The sequence below is a fragment of the Strix uralensis genome, chromosome 5 (assembly GCF_047716275.1).
Source record: "Strix uralensis isolate ZFMK-TIS-50842 chromosome 5, bStrUra1, whole genome shotgun sequence".
NCBI classification, from domain to species: domain Eukaryota; kingdom Metazoa; phylum Chordata; class Aves; order Strigiformes; family Strigidae; genus Strix; species Strix uralensis.
Genome location: NC_133976.1, coordinates 75,327,615 through 75,348,047, shown reverse-complemented (window position 1 = coordinate 75,348,047; position 20,433 = coordinate 75,327,615). Strand labels below are relative to the sequence as shown.

The 20,433-nt window shown below is 57.8% G+C and overlaps 1 protein-coding gene across 6 annotated transcripts; it reads right to left on the bottom strand.

Moving 5' to 3' along the window:
- Nucleotides 1–3,206: 3,206 nt before the first annotated feature.
- On the bottom strand, nt 3,207–20,403 carry LOC141944701 (fas-binding factor 1 homolog). 6 transcript variants are annotated; one of them, XM_074871756.1, is made up of 29 exons: nt 20,285–20,403; nt 19,942–19,969; nt 19,219–19,263; nt 18,808–18,898; nt 18,309–18,369; nt 17,722–17,772; nt 17,495–17,582; nt 16,849–16,929; nt 16,019–16,132; nt 14,999–15,152; nt 14,640–14,776; nt 14,175–14,274; nt 13,659–14,051; nt 12,913–12,990; nt 12,657–12,751; nt 11,891–11,949; nt 10,896–11,030; nt 10,592–10,692; nt 9,978–10,184; nt 9,348–9,455; nt 8,925–9,064; nt 8,509–8,627; nt 8,255–8,377; nt 7,637–7,813; nt 7,309–7,446; nt 7,071–7,203; nt 6,622–6,731; nt 5,737–6,024; nt 3,207–3,532 (listed from the first exon to the last, which is right to left on the bottom strand). In XM_074871756.1, exons 1-28 carry the CDS (start codon nt 20,285–20,287, stop codon nt 5,941–5,943), a joined length of 3,153 nt encoding a protein of 1,050 aa, XP_074727857.1. In that variant the 5' UTR covers nt 20,288–20,403; the 3' UTR covers nt 3,207–3,532; nt 5,737–5,940. The 6 variants fall into 6 exon arrangements, with proteins under 6 accessions (XP_074727857.1, XP_074727858.1, XP_074727860.1 ...); XM_074871757.1 differs by having other exon boundaries at nt 5,804–6,024; XM_074871759.1 differs by having other exon boundaries at nt 11,891–11,940.
- Between the last annotated feature and the right edge of the window lie 30 nt (nt 20,404–20,433).

Below are 20,433 nucleotides of genomic sequence, written 5' to 3'. Positions count from 1 at the left end.
AGTGCTACAGAAATGTCTGTGCTCAAATGCCTGCTTCTCCAGAGGTAATAGTGCTGGAAAAAGGCTGTGCAGACACCTTCAAGCAAACTGCCTGCAAGTCAGTTGGAGCTGGGAAGCAGTGTGCCCTATGCTCTTGCAGTTTGAACTCAGCAGCTGTGCGCATCACTGCCTTGGACCCTGGTGGTGCACTTCATCTACAGAAAAACATGTCCCAGGAGTGCCAAAGGCCATCCCTTTCTGATCTCTACATTCATTTCATCCCTGTTCCCTTTCACCTGCTGCCTCTCTTTGAAAGCAGCAGGTTTTCTCATGTCCTGACTAATGCACCGCCCTTGCTAAGGTCTTTGCTCCCAGGCAGGAGGCTTCTGCTGACTGGCTGCAACAGGGCTGGTGAAGGTCCAGTACACTTCCAGATTTCCTCCCTTTAGTACTGCCCTTTCCCATCCCACTCTGCCCAGTCTTCTCCAAGGTGCTTCTCAGAAATGGAGTTAGCCTGCTTCTGGCTCTCCCTCAGCTGAACGTCACTCTCCCTGTGGCAGATGCCTGGAAGGTGCAAAGCTAAGGTCCCAAGGAAGAATAGGATTGAAATTAAGGATATTAAACAGCTCGCCAAAGCCACCTCCACTTCCCAGACTCAGAAATCTCCATTGCATTTGTTCTTGCAGTGAGTTTGAGGACAGTTTTGCTGCTGCGGGAAGTCTGGAATATGGCATTTCAGAGGCAACCCGGTTAAGTGCTGTACACGGTTTTATGATAAAGAGATAATGATAAACTGGGGATTTTCAGAAGGGAATGCTGGTTAGAAACTCATAGTAAAATTAAGCCTCAGCCCAATGGCAGACATTCCTGTTCAAATTTTCTGTGTGGTAAGTTATTTGTGCAAGCTTCTTAACTCTGCATGTAGCACTGTACACTCACTGACTGAATGCTTTAGCCAATAAAAATACACTTATAGCAGATGTTAGCAGGTGGTCCCAAAACCTCAGGCACATTCTTGTAACCCAAAATACAAAAAACTTCAAGTCTGGGATAAAGGATGCACTTGCAAGAAGAAATAAAAAATGACACAAAGAACTAAGCCGGTTTCAGTAGGCACTGCAGACACAGAATGCCAGTTGGAAAAGTTAAGCAGATTGCCCCAGTTCACTTTCAAGCACACATGGGCACACCTTCAAGTAAAATTTCTTCAGAGGTCGGAAGTAAGTAATTTCTAGGTTGTTGTGGGTTGCACAGTAAATGCTGTTCTCAGAGCAAGACATGAAATACAGACCAGAGGCACTTCTAAAAGCCTGTCCAACCTGGGATGACTTGCAGAACACACCATCACCAGTTGAGAATGTGGGATGATCCTTCACACTGCTGCATGGGAGATCAACTTCCCCAGAGTGCTCACCACCTGGCAGCTTGCTTTATGATACTCCCAGAGGGACTTTTAAAAGGGCACTAGGAAATTTGAAAATCCAGATCATTCTTTCTATGTCTAAAGGGGAAGCAGGACTTAATTCTCACTTTAGAGGCATGGTAGCTGCAGGAACAGCTTCATCTGGGGCCACACCAAGAGTTGCATCCCAGCACTCCAGCACTCCCATAGCCTGGGACTTTACCACAACACTGGTGCTGCATACAGAAGGTGTTCCTGCTGAAACTCAGCTTGGGAACTCTGTATGGCTCAGGGCCTGGGAAACAGTAGGAGAAAGAGAAACCGAGTGCAAACATCCACTCTCCAAGCTTAATCTGCTTTCAAACCACAGTGATTCTCTAGATTGCTACAGCATGCTAGAAACTCTCTTTTTTTTTTGCATTGTCTGATGAAGTAGGGAAGAAAGGTGTTTCCTCCCTGGACTGCCTGAGACACCAAACAAGGCCCTGAGAATTCTCTTGGAACACAGCTGATGGTTGGATACTAAACACACAGCGATGCTGAAGCCCCTAGGAGAGGCTTATTATCGCCAGCTTGTGAAGAAAGTATTTAGACTGTACCTCAGAAGACTCTAAAGCTTTCTGAAGACAACGTCATCTTCAGAGAGAAGAAAGCTAAGCAGTGCATGCAGGGGTGCTAACGTTTTGGCTTCCAGGGATGTCACTTACATGCCTTTCCAGCCACCTGGGGTGACATAGGGAACTATCACTTAAGGGTTAACAGGATAGCAATTATTTAGCTGAAACAAGGAATTTTAAGTCATTGTGCAAGGGGGTCTTGTTAAAGAGAAGTTCCTGATAAGAACAAAAACTTGCTTTCCTGCAATTGTTGCAAAGTACTGGATGACACCTTTGTGTTCAGTCTTCCCTGCACCAGATTCTCCACTGTTGAAAGAAAGCACAGACCAAAGAATTATCTGCCCACTTTTTGTAGGAGACGAAGTTCAAAGTCACAGATGTACTTATGTGATTAGGAAAGACTGATTTTCATGATCTGTCAAACAGAAAAATAACTGCAGGCAGAGAAGCTGTAGGGAAAAGTGCTGATTCTCAGGTAACCCGTGACCTAGTGTCTATCGAAGGGAAAGAAACAAAATCTCTGCAAGCAAAACTGAAAAGATGCATGGTCTTTTTCTCCTCTTTCCCTCCGTGTACTCCACTTTTTGTCTTCTCCACCTTTGCTCCACCCTGCACTCCCCTCTTTGCTTCTGTCTTTACTATTCTGTATCTTTATTACTATTTAATACAGGACAGGACTTGATTCAAACTAAAGCCAGGTATTTTGGTGAAAATATTTCTTCCAGCTCTGTTCTGAACCTACCTGCTGTTGCCTGAAGCCATGTGTTGGTGTGGGACTTCCCAGACCGTGTGTCCTATCCAACTGCAACTGCCCTCTGCAGCGGTTCCTGTTACGGTGCTTAGCTTAGTACTTAGACCAGAAATACACATCATGTGCAGTACAACAGCACAGCACTTCAAAAATAAAACTATTTCAGGAGACAGGGAAAACTGTCCAGAGCTGGTTTTGCATCACCTAGAGATAAAACAGGCACATCTAATTCCACAGTACAATAGTAGGGAGCCCAAGCAGATAATCTGCAACATGACACAGAACAAGGAACTGGGGTAGCACGCTGCAGGGGATGGCAAAGGCAGCTGAGCCCACGGCACGTGAGGAATGGCATTTGGCAGAAGCAGTGTTTCTAACACAGTTCTTTAATATGAGTCTGGTCAAAACAGAAAAGCATGAACTGATAGGCATTGTCAGAGATGGAGAAGATGTGCGGAGGGGCTTCCTGGCGCTTCTTGCCTCGGCAGCCAGCCACCACCTCCGGGTTGTACACCGGCAGCCACTCGTAGGGGTTGACAGTGACGCAGAAGAGACCCAAGTAGGTCTGCAGGAAAAAATCAGAAGAGTCACCGAAGTCCATCTCCTGGCAGCTGGATTTTCTCCTTTGCCACGAGAGGGAATAGATCATCCAGAGCTGTATTGGTCCTTGAGGTTGTAGAGGACAGCAGGTTCATGTAGGTGGGTCAGCACGGCCACATCCTCAATTCTGTCAAACTTAGGTGGGTTCATGGCATATACATCATCAGTTTTGGCAGCAACCGTCTATAATTCAGAAAGAAAGAGTTAATCTTGATTCAGCAACTCTCAATGCTCCTTTCATGTGTACACACAGAGACACAAACACAGAGAAGTCATAACATTTGTAAGGCTGCTCCAATTCGTATTTGTCTTTCCGATTAACTGTGCAAAACAAGATATGGCTGTTACAGAGCAGACACTGCTGCCAGCCAGGAACACCGGCAAATTTACAGGATGTCAAGGTACTGTCCTGGAATTGCTACAACCACACAGACAGGATTTGTGCTGGATTAGATCTTTCTACACATTAGGGCTGCTTATGAACTTCAGGCTGCTGCTGCTCATGGCTGTAATAGACAGGGGCACAAGTGCTGGCCAGTCAGCCTTTCAGACTCCGAGACTCACACTGCACAGTGCCGGAGAGACAGGACAGTCACAGCATAGGATTCATCCTGACTTGGAACAGATTTGTTCCACTGCTGCCTGTTGCTATTCCTTTTTAAACAAAGACTGCAGCGCTACCAAGCAGCACCGTCTACTGGGCTCACATCGGGGGTGACCATCCTGTCACAGCCCAGAGCCTGTGGGTAGGGGGGGGGGGTGCAGATGTGCAGGAAAACAAATGTACACAGATGGCAGCAGCTTATCTTGGCAACAATGAACCATGAAGGAGCTTGAAAATCCTGTTATGACTTCTCCCGATGGGCTTTTCCCATTGATTTCACTTTTTTATACCCCTCACGTACTTACTGTGAGCAACCACTCCAGCTGAGGACCAGCAAAGTAAAGCACATGCACCAGTCCTGCCCTACCCAGGGAACAGCCCAGCAGGGAATCTGCAGCAGATTTCCCACCACAGTGCTACAGCCTTGCAAAGCTCCAAGCATGGGGAACAGTGCCTGTGACAGGAGCCCTCCACCCCTCTGCAAGTCAGTCACAGCACGGCCACAAGCATGGCCAGGGGATCAGGAGCCACCAACAAGGGCTTTCTCCCTGGCAGGTTTTATAGGCTTGGCCCCTTCCCTATATTTGGAAGGAAGGGATCGACACCCCTACCTGCTCACCAACTCATGTTTGGTTTCTGCCATATACAGTACGTGTCCCAGCACAGCTTCAGCATCATCTGGGTTGGAAAAGCCCTTGAAGATCCTCCAGTCCAACCATGAACCTCACACTGTCCATCCCCAACGGTCCAGGGATGCTGCCCTGGGCAGCCCATTCCAATGCCCAACAACCCCTTCTGCAAAGAAATACTTCCTAAGAGCCAGTCTAACCCTGCCCTGGCGCAGCTTGAGGCCATTCCCTCTTGTCCTGGCGCTGGTTCCTTGGGTCAAGAGACTCATACCCCCTCTCTGCACCCTCCTGTCAGGGAGTTGTAGAGGGCCATGAGATCTCCCCTCAGCCTCCTCTTCTCCAGACTAAACAACCCCAGTTCCCTCAGCCGCTCCCCAACAGACCTGTGCTCCAGACCCTTCACCAGCTTCGTTGCCCTTCTCTGGACACACTCGAGTCATTCAATGGCCTTTTTGGAGTGAGGGGCCCAAAACCGAACCCAGTCATCGAGGGGCGGCCTCACCAGTGCTGAGTACAGGGGTGAGATCCCTTCCCTGTCCCTGCTGGCCACGCTATGGCTGATACAATCCAGGATGCCATTGGCCTGCTTGGCCACCTGGGCACGCTGCTGGCTCCTGTTCAGGCGGCTGGCAGTCAGCCCCCCCAGGTCCCTCTCTGACTAGCAAGAGAGATGGAGGACAGACAAACTGTGGCTCTTGACACAGTCCACTTCACATCTGCTTGTAGCCGTGGTTAAGGATCACGCCAGGGGCTACAGGCACCACACCCATGGGAACAAGTACGAGGGTGTGAAGCTCGGGCAAGTGGGACTTTGAAGCGTGGTCAAGACAACCTGCACTAGTGATGAGAAATTCATACAGGATAGACTTTGATCTCCAAACCCTAGGAAACAAGTGGAACACCCTGCATCACAAAGAGAAGGTCTGGGATTGTGCTGAGGATGAAATATTGGACAACCTGGCACAATGAACAACCGATTAATTAACGTGGCAATGAAACTAACTTTTGAGTGTCCTGGAAGTGAACTACCCTCGTTATAATACTAAAAACCACACACACACACACACACAGAGGTTCAGAAGACGCTGCCCGGGTTGAGACCCTTTCCCTGAGCACACGCAGTAGTAGAAGCATGCAGTATGTTAATCACTAACCAATCCGTATCCAATAGGCGTATTTGGAAAAGCTTCTGATTTCTGTGTATAAAAGAAGCACAAAAACCTGCTGTTGGTGTCCTTGATTTGTGGAAAAGTCCCCCGAGCACCCAGGCCTCAATAAGTACAGTAACTCTGGTGAGCCTGTGAAGGGGGGTTTATTGAGCAGCCATCCCCTGGGCACAGCATGGGGACGCCACCCCTTCAGCCTGGCACAAAATGAGCATTGTAGGACGCTTTCTTCAGGGACTCCAGGAAGAGCTGCTCATTATCTAAGTAAGCGTGGTCCTGAAAAGAGAGGGATGGATGGAAGGGGTATCAGAGAGTGCCACAGAAGGGGGCTGACAGTCCCGGGAGTCACTCATGAGGGAGGGAAGCATTCCAAACCCTCCTTCCTGCAGTCAGCAGGGGGCAGCATCATCCGTGGTACCCCCTGGGTTGTGGGGGCTCCCCCTGCCCCAAGCCCACAACCTCACACTCTCAGCAAGACTCACAGCAGAAGCCTCAAAGAGCAGCCCCGCCTGGGGAAGGACCCAGCAGGGAATCGGGGGGCCGACGGGAGAGGATGGGGACATTGTGAAGCCAGAGGCCAGCAGAGCTGGCTTCTCCCAGCCAGGGACAGGGCGAGGACAAGGGCAACCCCACGGAGCTGAGGACGTTGTCCATGAGCCTGAGACCAGCTGCGAGGATCCACCCGTCCTTGTTTCTGCCATCACTCCTCTAGGTGCCCGGGGCTTCTACAAGCCCGCCCAGCCCCACAGCTCAGTAATGATCTGAGCCACAGCCTGGGCTGTCTCCTACCAGGCTCAGATCAGGCTTCACCCAGCCCTGCTCCCACCCAGCGGGTTTGAAGCCCCTTCCCGCCCCGGTCTCCCACCACCTCACCTGCAGGGCCCGGAACTTCAGCATCGCCAGCGTGGCACTGAGCTCGGCGGAGCTGGCCCTGGCCAGGAGTTCCTCGACACCTCCCGGGCTCCCGATGGCTGGTGGAAAGCCTGGAACAGAAGCCCGACTGTGTGGTGCTGCTGCCGTCAGAGGAACCGCAGACAGAGACGACACAGCATCCCTTTGGGTGCTGCCTGCGCGTCCCTGCAGCAGGGTCCTCCCCACGCTCCCAGGGGAAACGGGCTTTAACCCACCGGCCTCTCCCTTCCTGGCCCCTCTGCCCTCTCCTGGCACTGCCCTGGCTCAGAGCTTCGCTGAGCTCCTTCAGAGGACGAGGAGGCCAACTCCAACAGCCCCCAGGAACAGCCCAAGCCTCCCAAGAAGTGGAATACAAGTGCAGCTGCCCCCCAGCATGTCCCTCCCCACCAGCAGCAAGCACAAAGCCTTACACAGCATGCTGGAGAAGCCACTCTCAGGGGCACTGGAGTCCCGGCCTGCAGTCCGCAGCATCGTGCGGCTCTTGGACAGCTCCTGGCGCAGCTGTTCAAGCTGGCTCCTCTGCTGAGCCATGCTCAGCCGGTCCTGCCCCGTCCCGGGGAGAAAGGGAGAGAGAGAAGCTGTTGGCAAAGGTTCGGGCCCTTGGCAAGGCGGCCCCAGGCCCAGAAGGGAAGGCGAGGGGGTATTTGCCTGGTGCAGACGCTCTTCCTGCTGCCTGAGCTGCTCCAACTGCCGCTGCAGGGACTGCAGCCTCGACTGGTGCTGCGACTCGACCCTGCGTGCCTCCCGCAGGGCTCGCTGCCCTTCCTCGTACTTCTGGGAGGAGAGCTGCAAGGCAGAGTGGCTGGGGAGGCTGGGGACAGGGACCCTCGCTGCCCTGGGGCACGACTCCTTTGGGCATCCCCTCCTTCCCCTTCCAGGACAGGCTTTCTGTCCCTGCTTTGGCAGGGCTGTGAAAGCCCAGCTTTGCTGCCAGCCCGTGTGCAGCTGGGAACAGCAGCGCAGATGCTCCGCTTACCTTGGTCACGCTTTTCAGCTCCTCCTCCTGCTGCCGGACGCGCAGCGCAGCCTCATTCACCTCCTCCCTCTCCGCCTTCAGCTCCTGCCAGGCCTCATCCAGCAGCTCTTTCTCTCTTGCCAGCTGCTCCTCCTGGGCTCTCAGCGTGCGGACCCGCATCTTCACCTCTGCCCGCTCCTAGGATGGGCACAGGGGAAACCAGCGGATGACCTGCTCTGTCCTGGACGTTCTCTCGTGTCTTCCCAAGAGATGGCAAAGATCTGCCCCTGCTGAGCTTCTCGTGTGTGCCAGTCTGGGGTGCAGAGCAACACCACCAGCTACTCCAGCAGCACCCTCACCCCCCCAGCCTTGGGCTCTTCCTGGAACAGCCTGATTCTCACCACCCCGAGCCATGTCTCTGCCTCCAACAACTCCACGTCTCCCCTCTAGGCAGGACCCACCCGGCAGCCTGCCATGGGGGTGCTGGAGGCCATGGGCAGGGGCTCTGCTGCGGTACCTTGGCCAGGCTCCTGACGGGGCCCTCTCCCCAGCGCTCGCGCCGTGTCCCGCTCCTTGCTCAGCCCCGCTCACACTCACATGACGTGTGAAAAGCACCTGGAGATCTCCGCCCCACCTCACCTTCGCCCTCTCCAGCTCCGCTCGCTCCACGGAGAGCTGCTGGGTCACCACTCGCTGCTCCTCCTCCAGCGAGTGCTGCAGTGATTCTGCTCTGGAGCGCTCTGCCAATGCCCTCTGTCGCTCCTGGGTTCAGACACAGAGGAGACACAGATGTCATTCGCAGGCTCCAGGCCAGGGACCGCCAGTGGGCGAGACCTACGGCCCATCCCCAGACAGGAGGGCTGAGCCGGGCAGAGGACACAGGCTGGGCTCACCTGCTCCAGCAGCCGCGTCTGCTCCCCCAGCCTGGCCTCCAGTTTAGCCACCACCTCCTGGAATCGGCGCCGCTCCTCCTCCGCGTCCTTCTGCTGCTGCCACAGGCTGTCCTGGAGCACTGGGGAGAGGCAGCAGTGGGGCCATGAGCAGCATGCAGAGGGAAGCCCCGCTCTGCCACCCCAGATTCACAGAAAAACTGCACGCGTTTGTGCTCAGCACCTTCGGCACATCCGCCAGGACACCGTTGGGGAAAGGAAAGACCCCGAGATGCCCAGTGACCAAGGCAGGCAAAGCTCTGCCAGCCTTGGCTCCCAGCCTCTGGCTGACTCGGAGCCCCTTCTCCCCGTTTCCTGGGTGTCCCCAGCCCCGGCAGGGACCTCGCGGCCATTTCGGCGCAGACAAATGGCAGACGTACCCTCGAGCTGCTTCTCCTGCTTCTGCACCCCCATGGCCAGCTCCCGGGAGGTGCTGTGGTGCATGGCCTCCACCCTGTGCAAGACGTCACACAGGTCACTGAAGAACTTCTCCATCTGCTCGATGACGCTGTTCAGAGTCCTGCAGAGGGCAGCGAGAGGAAGGTCACCCCGGGGGGACACACTTCATCTCCCTGCAATGGCCAGAGGGACGTGTGGTGGGCCAAAGGCCGGGCAGCCCTGCCCTGAACCTCTCTGGGGCAGAGCAGAGCAGTATTCCTGCATCAGCAGAGCTCAGCGTCCCTGGAGGCAGGGGCTGGGAGAGGGGACGGCCTCTGGTGCCACGGTCTGAGGCCGCTTCCCTGGAGGACAGGGAACACCGTGGCCAGGGACCAACGCGGGGACGCGACGCCGGCTATCGGTACCTGCCGTGCGAAGTGGCGCTGGTCACCGCGTCGAGCTCCTGGTCCTTCATCTGCTTTAGCCGCTGGAGCTGCTCGTCATGGTCTCTGCGCAGCTCCTGCACAGACAGCCTGCAGGACACGGGCAAGGAGCCCACCACGGGCTGTTACAAACCAGGGCTCCCCGCGATGGGCAGCGGGGAAGAGGCTTGCTCAAGGGCCTGGGAACCAGGTCCCAGGAGCTGAGCTGGCACGGGGCTCTGTCCCAGGGCATCCACTGACAGGCACCGCATTAGGCATGGACCACAGCTGGGGGGGATGGGCTTCTCCACCAAAAACGGATTTCCAATTGACCCCCACTCTGTGGACATTACTGACTCACTGACCTGGACAAAAGGGGTTTGAGGGAGATAAAACACTGGGCTCAGCACCTTGCAAAATACAGTGCATTCACTTGGAAAGGACGTCTCCAGCCACATCTCCCTCTGTCTGGCTACAAAGCAAATCCCCATTCTAAACGCCGCCCAACTGCTCACAGCCCAGCGCTTCTGGAGTCTCCCTTCTCCTGGCACCGTGTCTCCAAACCACTCCCCAATTCCTCTGCCACAACCAGCAGCACTGGCCCCACTCGTGCGCCGCTCGTGCCGCTCTCACCTCTGCAGCTCTCGCAGCCGCTCCAGCTCCAGTGCGCTCCGCTGCTCCTGCGTGGCCAGGTGCTGCTGGTGCTGTGCCAGCAGCTCTGCCCGTGCCTGCTCCGCCTCCTGCCTCTGCCCCAGGAGCTGAGCTGCCAGCTGCTCCTTCTCCTGCCGCAGCCTCTGCTCCTGCTGCCTGCAGGTCTCCTCCAGCACCTTCACCTGGCTCCTGCCCGCAGAGGTCACGGCCAGGAAGAAGTGTTACTTCCAGGGCAGTAGCCGGCCCTCTCCACCCACAGCGCACACGGGGATTTCGGAGCAGAGCGGCGGTGCTGGGGGCGCGGGGAAACACGCGACTCTGCACAGCCTGAGCCCTGGCTGGGGACGTGCTGGCCCTGGGACCGGCTCCTCCTCCTTCTGCCCCACGGGACGGTGTTGGTGAGAGCGGACCCCCCTTGGCTCACCTGTGGGGCTCCTCTCTGCCCCCACCAGCTCCACACCCACACGGCTCTAGGCCTGCCCGTCCCCGGCACGGATCTGGGCAGCACCCCAGCGCTCCCCGCCCTGGGCAGAGGGACAGGGCTGTAGGCAAGGCCCTGGCAGACGAGGGGAGCATGTGCTCTCGCCTGTGGGTACCTGTGGGTGCTCTGGAGGAGATCCAGGTCCTCCTGGTGCCGCTGCTGGAGGCTCTCCAGAAAGACTCTGTCTTGTGCCCGCGCCAGCTCCAGCGTCTGCACCTGCCGGGCACCCGGGGAGAAGCTCCTTGTGCCGCCCAGGGGACAGAGCTCCCACAGCAGCACTTGCTGGCCGCAGCCTTCTCTGGACAGGCAGCTTCCTCCTCTCTGCCCCGGCCCCCCCGATGCCATTGGGAGCAGGTGTGGCCCCTGCTCCTGCCCCTGCCTCACCCCTGCTCCCCCGTCCAGCCGGCGATGGAGCTCACCTGGCTCTCCAGCTCTGCCACACGGGCCTGGGCACGGAGCAGCGCTGCCTGAGAGCCCGTCGTATCCTCGTGGGGCTGGGCAGCGGGAGCCCCCAGCCTCCTCTCATGCAGCACGTCCAGGCCTGGGGACTCTGCCTACAGGGACAGAGAGACAAGACCCTTCAGCATCGGGGGCTTTCTGGTGGGGCCATCTGCCCCCAAAGGCAGGCACGTGCCTCGCCCGCAGCTGTGCCCTGGCTGTGCTAACCTGCGCAGACACAGGGACGCTCTCGGGGAGGTAAAGCCCTGGGGAGAGCATCTCCTCCCAGCCCGGGAATGGCAACCTAGCCCCAGCCTCCTGCAGTCCCTCCTCCACCCATCTCCAGCCCAACCCTGCTGCTGCCCAGGTGACACTCGGCAGCCCCTACCCCAGACACAAGCGTGCTGGGCTCTTCCTTCTCTGGGGACAGACTCAAGGATAAGGCCTTGCGAGGCCTCTGGGAGACAGCGTGTGTCCTTCCACCAGGGCCGGGCCGAGAGGCCCAGCTCCATCAGAAATGGAGGCTTTGAAGACCAAGCAAGATCTCCCTCCCTGTCACAGGCTACAATTCCCCTTCAGTTCTCCAAAAACAAGTTCAGAGCATCTTCACCACCGTGCTGGGGAAAACCAGCTGAAGAAAAAGCCCTTCGTCAGCTGGAGCCTCTGATGTCTCATTAATAGGAGACAGAGATGCCTGGGGAACTCTGTCAACACTGCTCAGGCAATGCAGGGCTCTCAATGCACACGATTTACAAAGCAGCCACAGCACACACACTTTGGCCTGACAAATACAACTCATGGCACCTCAGGGCTCTCCAAAGCCTTTGCCTCCATGAACGCAGGCTCCCAGGGCTGCAAAGCAGGGCACAGCCATCCTCCTGCCCAGGGAGCACGGGCAGAGCTGGGTGACGGTGAGTTGTCAGGGGAGGGCTCACGATCACCACCCCCTCTCAGGGGCCAGGCCCAGCAGACCTACCTGAGCCAGCAGCGCAGGGCACTGCGTCTCCTGCTCTCCCGGTAACAAGGCTGTGGGGACTGAAAAGTCAACAAGTCTGGGATTCAGACAGGCCAAGGGGAACCATTCCCTCCCAGGAGGACAAGGGCCTGGGTCTCCTCGGCAGAGCGGGAAGGGTCCTGCCCCGCTCTGGCAGCTGGGGATGGGGACGCAGGCTCAGACAGGCTTGTCCAGACCCGCACCCCTACCCCACCCCACGCACAGTGGCGAGGACTCTGCTCTGCAGAGTAAGTCTGGGGGCAAAGCACAGCTCCTCCTCCATCTCCCTCAACTAGGGAGGAGGCTGGGTCCCCTCAGCCACTTGCAGTGGCCTCTGAAGTGGTGCTCAGCCTCAGCCGAGGGCAGGAGGGGGTCTGCCAGCACACAGCGCTAGTGGGATGAGTGTTGGGGCAGCAGGAGGGAGGAAGGAGAAAAAAGGGACAGCACGAACGTAGGTCCACCCATTGCTCAGAGAGAGCAAGTCCCCGGCAGCCCTCTCAAACCCCACAGGCAGCACTGCGGAGCTCAGTGCACCCCAGCACCGTGTCCCCACCGCGCCACGACATGGGCATGGTGGGATCCTGCAGCCTGGCAGCCCCCTCCAGCAACAGCTGGGCAAAGCCCGGGCAGCGTTCACACGGACAAGGGCAATGCTGTGGCTCCTGCCTTTTTTTGGTTGGTTGTTTTTGCAGGGCCGGGACCCTCTCTGCCTCCTGCTGCCCAAACCGTACAACCACACGAAACGCACCCGGGGCGCTGGCATCTCTGGAGGGTTCTCCCTGCGCGGCCTCCGATGGGGGAGCTGAGGCTTGTTCCGTGGTGCTGAGCCAGGGGAGCGGTGACCTGCGTGGGCACAGAGACACGAGTGATGCACAGCAGTGCCACAGCTCAGGGAGAGGCACGCAGACATTCTCCTGCTCAGCATTTCGGGGAGTTTAAAGCTTGGCCGTCCCACTGTGACACCCCTCCTGTGGGGCACGCCTGAAAGGCAAAGGCGGCCTTACCCGGAGCCATCTCTGCTCGTTGCCTCGTCCTGCACAGCGGCTGCCTGCGGCCGTGCTCCTGGGGAGGCTGCTGGCCGGCTGCAAGCAAAAAGCATCTGATGTGGGAGAGCCCAGGAGGCGAGGAAAGACAAGATCCTCTCCCCCAACACCAGTTCCTGCCTCGCAGGGGAAAGCCTCTGTCCCACTCAGCTATGGCAGGATTCAGCCTTTGGGCTGCAGGGGCAGCAAAGACACCTCAAAACCTCCCTCACCGCTGGTCCTTGCTGCATCCAACCCCTTCCCCTGGGCAACACCAGCCCCAGCTAACACAGCCCTGCCCACGCCACAGGGCTCTCTGTCTGCAATTTGCTTCCCAGTCCCCTTCAGTGGCACGAGTCCGGACCTGGGTCCGTGTCAACTCAGCTGGAGGAGGTGCTTTGCCTCAACTAGGAGGAAGGAAGGGGAATGAAGGCAGGAACGAGGAGCACGGGGCGGGGAGCTGGTGGGGGTGTGCTGATCCAGGACAGCTCCGCGGGACCCACGGCACTGTGTGCCCTCTTGGCTACAACTGGCAGGAGAGCCCAGAGGTGGGAGGGGACTGCGGGCTGGATCACTGGGACGAAGCCCCGCATTATTACCCCAACCCAAGACAAGACAGTGCTTAAAATTCATTTCTCAGATCGGACCCCAGGGTTTCTGAGAGCTCCTCCTGGAGCAGCTACACGCGGAGCAGACGGGAGCGCTGCGGCCATCAACCATGCCTTTACCTGACAGGAGAGCAGGGTTGCAGCCCTTCAACTGGGGCCTCCGAGGGCTTGGCATTCCCCTCCTGGGCCTTCGCCTGGGCTTGGGCTTTTTTGCGTGATAAGGCAGCGCTCAGCCAGTCCTCCTCCTCCACCGAGTCATGTTTAGCTGCTGTCTCCTCTGCAGCCGGGAGCTGTCTGGCGGGGCTGGGCCGCCCAGCTGCGGCAGGGCTGGGGGAGCTCCCTGCAGGACTGGCCTTCGATGGAAATGACAGCTCCAAATCCATAAAATCGTCATCTTTCAGGCCCAGCCAGGCACCTCGATTCCTGCGGCCCCCCGTGGGCCTCTGGCTGGCTGATGGAGGAGCTATGGAGAGGGTCTCTGCTTGTCGATCAATGCTCGTCTTGGCTGAAAACCTGTTGTGAGGAGAAGCAGTCGCATCCCTGCCCGCGAGGGGACACCGGGGGGACCCTGCCCGCTCCGCTGCAGGGGCAGCGTGGTCGGTGGCTGGAGCTACAGACACACAGAGAGCACAATACCTCACAGGCTGCCTTCTCGCCGGCCGGCCCTTGGCTGTGGAGGCCACCGAGGGCTCGTATGCTCCAAAGACAAAATTCTCATGCCGACCCTCTTCCTTCTCTGTTCAGACAAGTGGCCTTGAGTCAGTGCCCAGAGGAGCAGCCCACTGCAAAGACTCCAGCCCTCCTCCTCCTCCCCCCCTGCAATTCCCACTGACGTTGCTGCCTCTGGGAAAACACCGCTGCAAACCTCTTGCCCAGAAACCGGCAAGCGAGGGGCCTCCCCAGGGTGGCTGCGAAAAACTTTTGTGGGGAATCAGCCCACGGCCAAACGGAACCGAGTTACAGCTCCTGCGCAAATGCTGCCAGGCTGCCGCGAGGGCAGAAAGGGCATTTCCCCTGCAAGGGCAGTAGAAATCAATCTCACTCGCCCAAGCCAACGCTGCCACCTCTGCAGCCCTCCCCAGTGTCCCTGGCTGTGCTCACCTGGCTGCTTTTGGTACTTCTTCTCCTGTGTGACCTCCCGGCGCTCTCCCAGGCCTGGCTCTTCCAGGATTCTGGCCACGGAGCCTCGTCCCAGTAACTCATCCAGCACGGCACGGGCTGGCCGGACCTTCTCTCTGCTGGGGACACAGCGGCAGATGGGTTTCTCCCAGAGGCAGGACTGGTCCTCCTCACACAGCCTTGCCAGCCTGCTCTGCCTCTTCTCTGCCACACAAGGCTGCTCCTGCCCCTTTCGGGGACCCACAGGCACAAGCTCAGCATCCCCCACCCACCATAGTGGCACCATCTCAAGACACAAGCCAGCCCCTCCTTTACTCCCGCCGCCCCTTCACTGCCCTTACTCTTCTGCCTTCTTGCCCTGCTTGCCATCTCTTCCTGGGCCACTGCCAAGGCCCAGTGCATCTAGCAGGTCATCGCCATCGTCTTCAAAGGTGATCTCCTTCCTCCTCTGCACTGGGGCCGCGGTGCGCAGGGGCGTCTGGGCTGCGGGTGGCTCTGGGGGTGGGATCACACATCGTAGGAGGTTTGAGCTGGGCTTGTCTCTTTCCCCCCCCACCCCCCAACAAGAGATCAGAGCAGCCCTGCCTGCTCTTCTCTCTCAGGACCGTTTACAGAGACACTTTTAAATAGCTCTTTTCAGTGACCAAATCTCACAGCAAGTGACAAAGTGGCAACGTGCTACTGCCTGGTCCATGGCCACTGATGGGACACTGCTGGGTGTCACTGACACTGGGGTTTCCAGCTCTGGCGGACACCAGCAGCTTCTTCAGCTTTGCAAGTTTCCACTCAGATAATTCCTCCCCACCTTCACCCAAAGTCTCTCTTCCACCAATGCACCTTAGTCCTTGCCCCAGCCCACCAGCTGCTACTCGTGTCCAGAGGGGATTTTTCAGGGTGAAAGGAGGTTTGAGGGGACTACCAGACCCATTGGCATCCCTCCTGCAGCAACAAGAGAGACGAGTGCCTGTAACACAGTCACAGTGCAGCTGGATCCCACCCAGAGGTGCAACTGTGCTTTGGGGTGGACCAGCGAGGCCCTCAGCCACCCAAATCCTGACCCAGAACACTGCTTCTCCTCTGGCAGCGTGCAGAACAGGCTGGGTGAGTCCAAGGGAAGATCTGAGACTCCATTCCCAGAAAGAAAAAGTCAGTTCTGTAACCTCTAGCACACTGCAAATATTGAGCACTCGGGGAGCTGTTACCAGCTGTAACCGTGCTACCAAGTTGCTCCCTAAAAGGCCGTACTGGTTAACAAGAGATGCCACTAGCTGGCTTTCATTTAACGTTTGGACATGACACAAACTCAGCCAGGCTGCTGATTCATTTAACACAAAGAGGATGCATCAAGCAATCCCACTTACCTTTCTCCTTGCTCTGTTTTTCCTCAGGGATGCTTTTAGTGCCTGTCGGGGATGGCTTCTTGGGTGCATCCTGCTCCTCATCAGACAAGAGCCCCGACAGAGGATCATCTAAATCTGGCAATTACGCCGTAGGGGCAGAAAATAAAACAATAAAAACAAACAAAACAACAAAACCAAGGTTATTGAGAACAACGCCTCTGTGCTAAGCCAAACACTGCTCCCCACCATGTGCACATGGGGACAGGAGATCATCTCTGCCCAAAGCCACGAACGCAGACTCCGCACAGACCCTGGACACCCATGAGTATCTCAAAACTGGGGTGCTTTAACGCTTGACCACTCTTTAGGCAATGACAAAGGGGAGGACAAAGCCCACCTAAATCATCTAAAGCCAATTAGTGACTGGAGCAGATGCTGACCTCGGTTAAAGTGCAGGCTCTGACAGCCAGATCTCAGCTGTGCCAGGAAACCAGCCCCCCTCTTTGGAAGGGGGACAGAATCCCCCCCTCCCCGATACAAGGGTCTCCAAGTGCTACAGACAGGCACTAAAAACCAAAGCACAGCTGAAAAAGCAAACGCCCTCAGGAATCCTCTCCCAGCCCCACCCTGAGGAGGGCTTCCAACACTGAGCAGTCTTTTTTTTTTTTTTTCCCCTTTGGTCACCTCTAAGGGATGAGCTTTGCACGGACATCGCAGGGGTGAAGGATGCTCTATGTCATTACCCAGCCAAGCCTTTGGGTGACAGAAGAGGCAAGCTACGGGCAAAGAGCAAGGACAGAGTCCTCAGCTGCCCCCACACATCCATGTGCTGAAGGGAAGCGACATCCTACCTTCCAAGTTGAATTTCCTGTACTGTCGGGAAGCAGCGAAGGATGACAGCAGCTTCTTCTCCATCGCAGGTCCAGACTCTCCTGCAAAGAGAGGCCACAGCTCTCACAGACAAGGTACTGTGGAGATGGCCCTTTCCCACCCCGGCTGAAGGTCACTTTTCTGGTGGCAGCCCCCTAAAAGCACATCCTGGGACACACAGTCAGTCCCCTCACGGCCCTGGGGGGTAGGAATCTCTCTCTTGAGGGGCCTCCTTGCAGGCAGAGAAGGAGAAAAGGGCTTGGGGAAGAGCAGGACAGGTTGCGGACAGGCACGTCTTAAATGCAACCGCCTGGCTCTCCTTCCACGCAGACCAGGCAGATCCCTGGTCTTTGACCTGCACCAGGCAACAGCCAAGTGGGTTTGGTGGGAGGCGGCAGCGTGGCTGTCATGGCTGCTGATGGCAGTGATGTTATCACAGCACGACAAGAGGCCGGGCCAGGGATCAACCAAGGGACAACACACAGCCAGAATGACACTCGGTGGCTGGCACAGCCCCAAAAAAGATTTTAGGGAACAAATCCACTTTTCATTCCCTATCGCGGAAGAAAACACGCCCTGCTCGTCTGGAACCAGGGTACGACAAGAGCAGCACAATCTCCTTTTCACCTTTCCCAGGGCCTTTCACGGTTGTCAGCCCTGGCCCAGAACCGGATCTCGACGCTCCCAGCAGATCAGCTTCCAGGTCGTCCAAGTCCTGGAAAGCAACAGGACGGCGACGGGAGCAGGGCGAGTGCTACTCCTGCCTCAGCGCTGCTTCTCCCTTCGGAAGTTGGTGCTGGAGGCCACGGCTGCAGCCCACGCGGGGCTCAGGCGAAGGGTATTTCTGCACTGACCTTCAGGCTCTGCAACAGAGCTTGGGGCTCTCTGCCGGAGGCGCTGGAGCCCTGCGTGCCAAGGAGGGCAGAGATCAGAGACAAGCAGACTTTGGAAACTCCTCACCCCTCACTTCCATGCTCCAGCCCCCGCTTTTCCTCATTGTTTGGAATGGGAGAACACACGCCCAGCTCCTCCTGGGGTGCCCCTCACTGGAAACTCCCCGTGCCTTGATTCCTTTGCTGACATCCTACTGCCTCTGGGAGAAGTGTCAGCAACACCCAGGCCGGTGCTTTGGGTCAGGGTCCTTCCTGCGGCGCTTCCTCCCAAGAGCACCCAGCAGGGCTGGGCTGCAGCACGACGTGCCCCCCTGGCTTTGCTCCAGCTCACCCACGGCACCCGCAAGCCCTTCTCCCACCAGCCACCCGCTCCCCTGGCCCAGTTCCCCTGTAGTCACGCCAGAGAGGGGTCACCTCTTCAGCCAGACCTCACGGTTTCCCCCGATATCCCACTGCTGACTTGCCTGGGGTGACACCAGGGGCAAGCCTGGCCCAGCTCAGTCCCAGCCCTCGCGGTACCCAGGCTCTCTCCCAAAATGCAGGCTCACCTCTGCAGCTTCCACGTCCTCTGCAGGCAATCTACTGAAGAAATCCTCCGCTACGTGGCACCTGCGACACAAGCCCGGGGGTCAGCAGCAGCACCCGTGAGCTCGGCAAGGGCGCGTTAGGGACAGCCAGGCCAGGTGGCGGCAGGCGGAGGGGACCGCACGGGCACACCACGGCAGCCGCGTTGTGCAACAGAAAAGGAGGTGCAAATAGCGCCCGCATAAAAGATGGGAGTGCTGGGACTGCTGTAGTTAAGCGAGCAACTCTCCTAAGGCAGACGTACCAGGAGATGTACCGGGCTGGGCGCACCCAGCTCTCGCTGGAAAGCTTCAGGCTCTGGGCTCCCAGTTCCCAAAGGCATTGCCGGTAACTCGCCTTCCCGGGCAATCGCTCTCGGGGCAGGGAGCGAGGGGGACAAGACGAGGACGGGGCAGGTCACAAGGACCTGGGGAGCACAGAGGGATCTCCAAGAGCGAGAGGCTCTGTCTCAAAGGCACTCACTTCTGGCTGGCCGGCGAGCTGGTGCCCCGGACTCTCCCACTGCTGCCCCTGGCCAGCTGCGAAGTCCTCACAGAATTCACGGGGCTTTCGTCTGGAAACAAGACAGGGAGACGTGAGGATGACGGACACAGGCATATTCCTGACCCGGGCACCCCAGAGGGGGATTTGTTGTCTCCCCACGGGCCACAGATGCTTTTAATCAGAGATGAACTTCACTCGGCCTCCCCAAGCTGACGTCCAGCCTCTTCGACAGCCTCTGACTCTGGGAAACCCTGCTTGCTGCTTCCTCCCCCCTCACCGCTGGAGCCCCCTCAGAGACCACTGGCTCTTTCACCAGCACCTCCCGCTCCCAGCAGGGGACTAAGAGCACAAGGATGCTGCCCTTTCAGCTGCAAAGAAGGTTCCTTTTACCGTCCTCGAATCCCAGAAGGTCGCCAAGCAGGTCATCCAAAGAGTCTGAAACCAGACACATTAAAGGCGTTGAGGCAGGGGAGCTCACCACGCAGGTGCAAACAAGCTCCCAGTTTCAGTATGCCTTGCTCTTTTGAAACCCCCCAAGCATACAGGTTTGGGCTCAAGCACCATCAGCATAAGGCCTTCCTAGAGAGAACTGCCAAGACTTGACCCAGTATTTTGTGGATAAAAGATTTCACTTCACTTAGCCAGAAAGGAGATCTCTCTATCAAGGAGCCAGCAGCTTCCTATTCAGTCTCTGGCCACAAGCAGCCCTTCCTCTGGGAGCTCTCGCCCCACAGTGGCTCAGAGGCCCTGGGCAACCCCAAAAGTGCTGCTTCAGTGTCCAGGGCTGCAAGAGCCCCCCAAACAAGCACCTGGGCATCAGGTGAGGCAGAGAACTGAACTAACCACATCTATTCTGCCCTGGACTGGGGAAAGCCCGCAGGAAAGGGCTGTAGGAGCCCGATAAGCAAAGCCCCTCGCTGGCAGAGGCAGGTGAATGTCTCTGCTTCAGGAATGAGACGACGCCTCAGCTGCAGCTCTCGGCCAAGGCCCAGGAAACATCGTCGCAGCCAGGACCCCCACCTGATCCCGCTGCCCCACCTCGCCTCCGGCCCCGCGTTCCCGCAGAACAAAGCACCTACGGACAGCGAAGGGAACGCGCTCCAGGCTACCTACCGCTTAAACTTCTCGGGGGTTTTGTAGCCTACGGAGAGAGGCAAATTCCCTCATGAGAAAAGGGCGCGGGGCTGGCCGGGTCGTGCTCCAACCCCGCCGGAGCCAGGGGCAGGGTTCTCCAGAGCACCCCACAAGCAACAGCGAAGCCCCCCCGCCTCCCTCCCGGCCCCGCTGGTCGGGAAACGGCCCCTGAACCGCCGGAACCCCGAGAGATTCCCAACTGCAGCGGCAGCGGCGAGCACAGCCCCTCCCGCCCCCCGCGGGGTCCCTCCTGCCCCCCACAGAGGGGCCGGAGCAGCAAAGCCGCATTGCCCGGGCCCGCCTCAGCACCCCCCGCACTCACCATCGCGGCGCGCCGGCCTTCCCCTGCTCTCCCGCCGCCTTCCCGGCTCCTCCCGCTCTCCGCCGCTCCCTGCAGGGACACAAGGGTCTCCTCAGCGGCCGGCCCGGCCCGCGGCACCCCCCGTTACCTCTGGCCCACGCGATCTCCTG

What these genes read in the sequence shown, in the direction of transcription:
- LOC141944701 (XM_074871756.1), bottom strand. An exon ending in CGTGAAAGGCCCTGGGAAAG is followed by an intron (nt 16,930 to 17,494) that starts GTGAAAAGGAGA and finishes CTCTCTTTGCAG; the next exon opens with GAGAGTCTGGACCTGCGATG. An exon ending in AAAACAGAGCAAGGAGAAAG is followed by an intron (nt 15,153 to 16,018) that starts GTAAGTGGGATT and finishes TCCCACCCCCAG; the next exon opens with AGCCACCCGCAGCCCAGACG.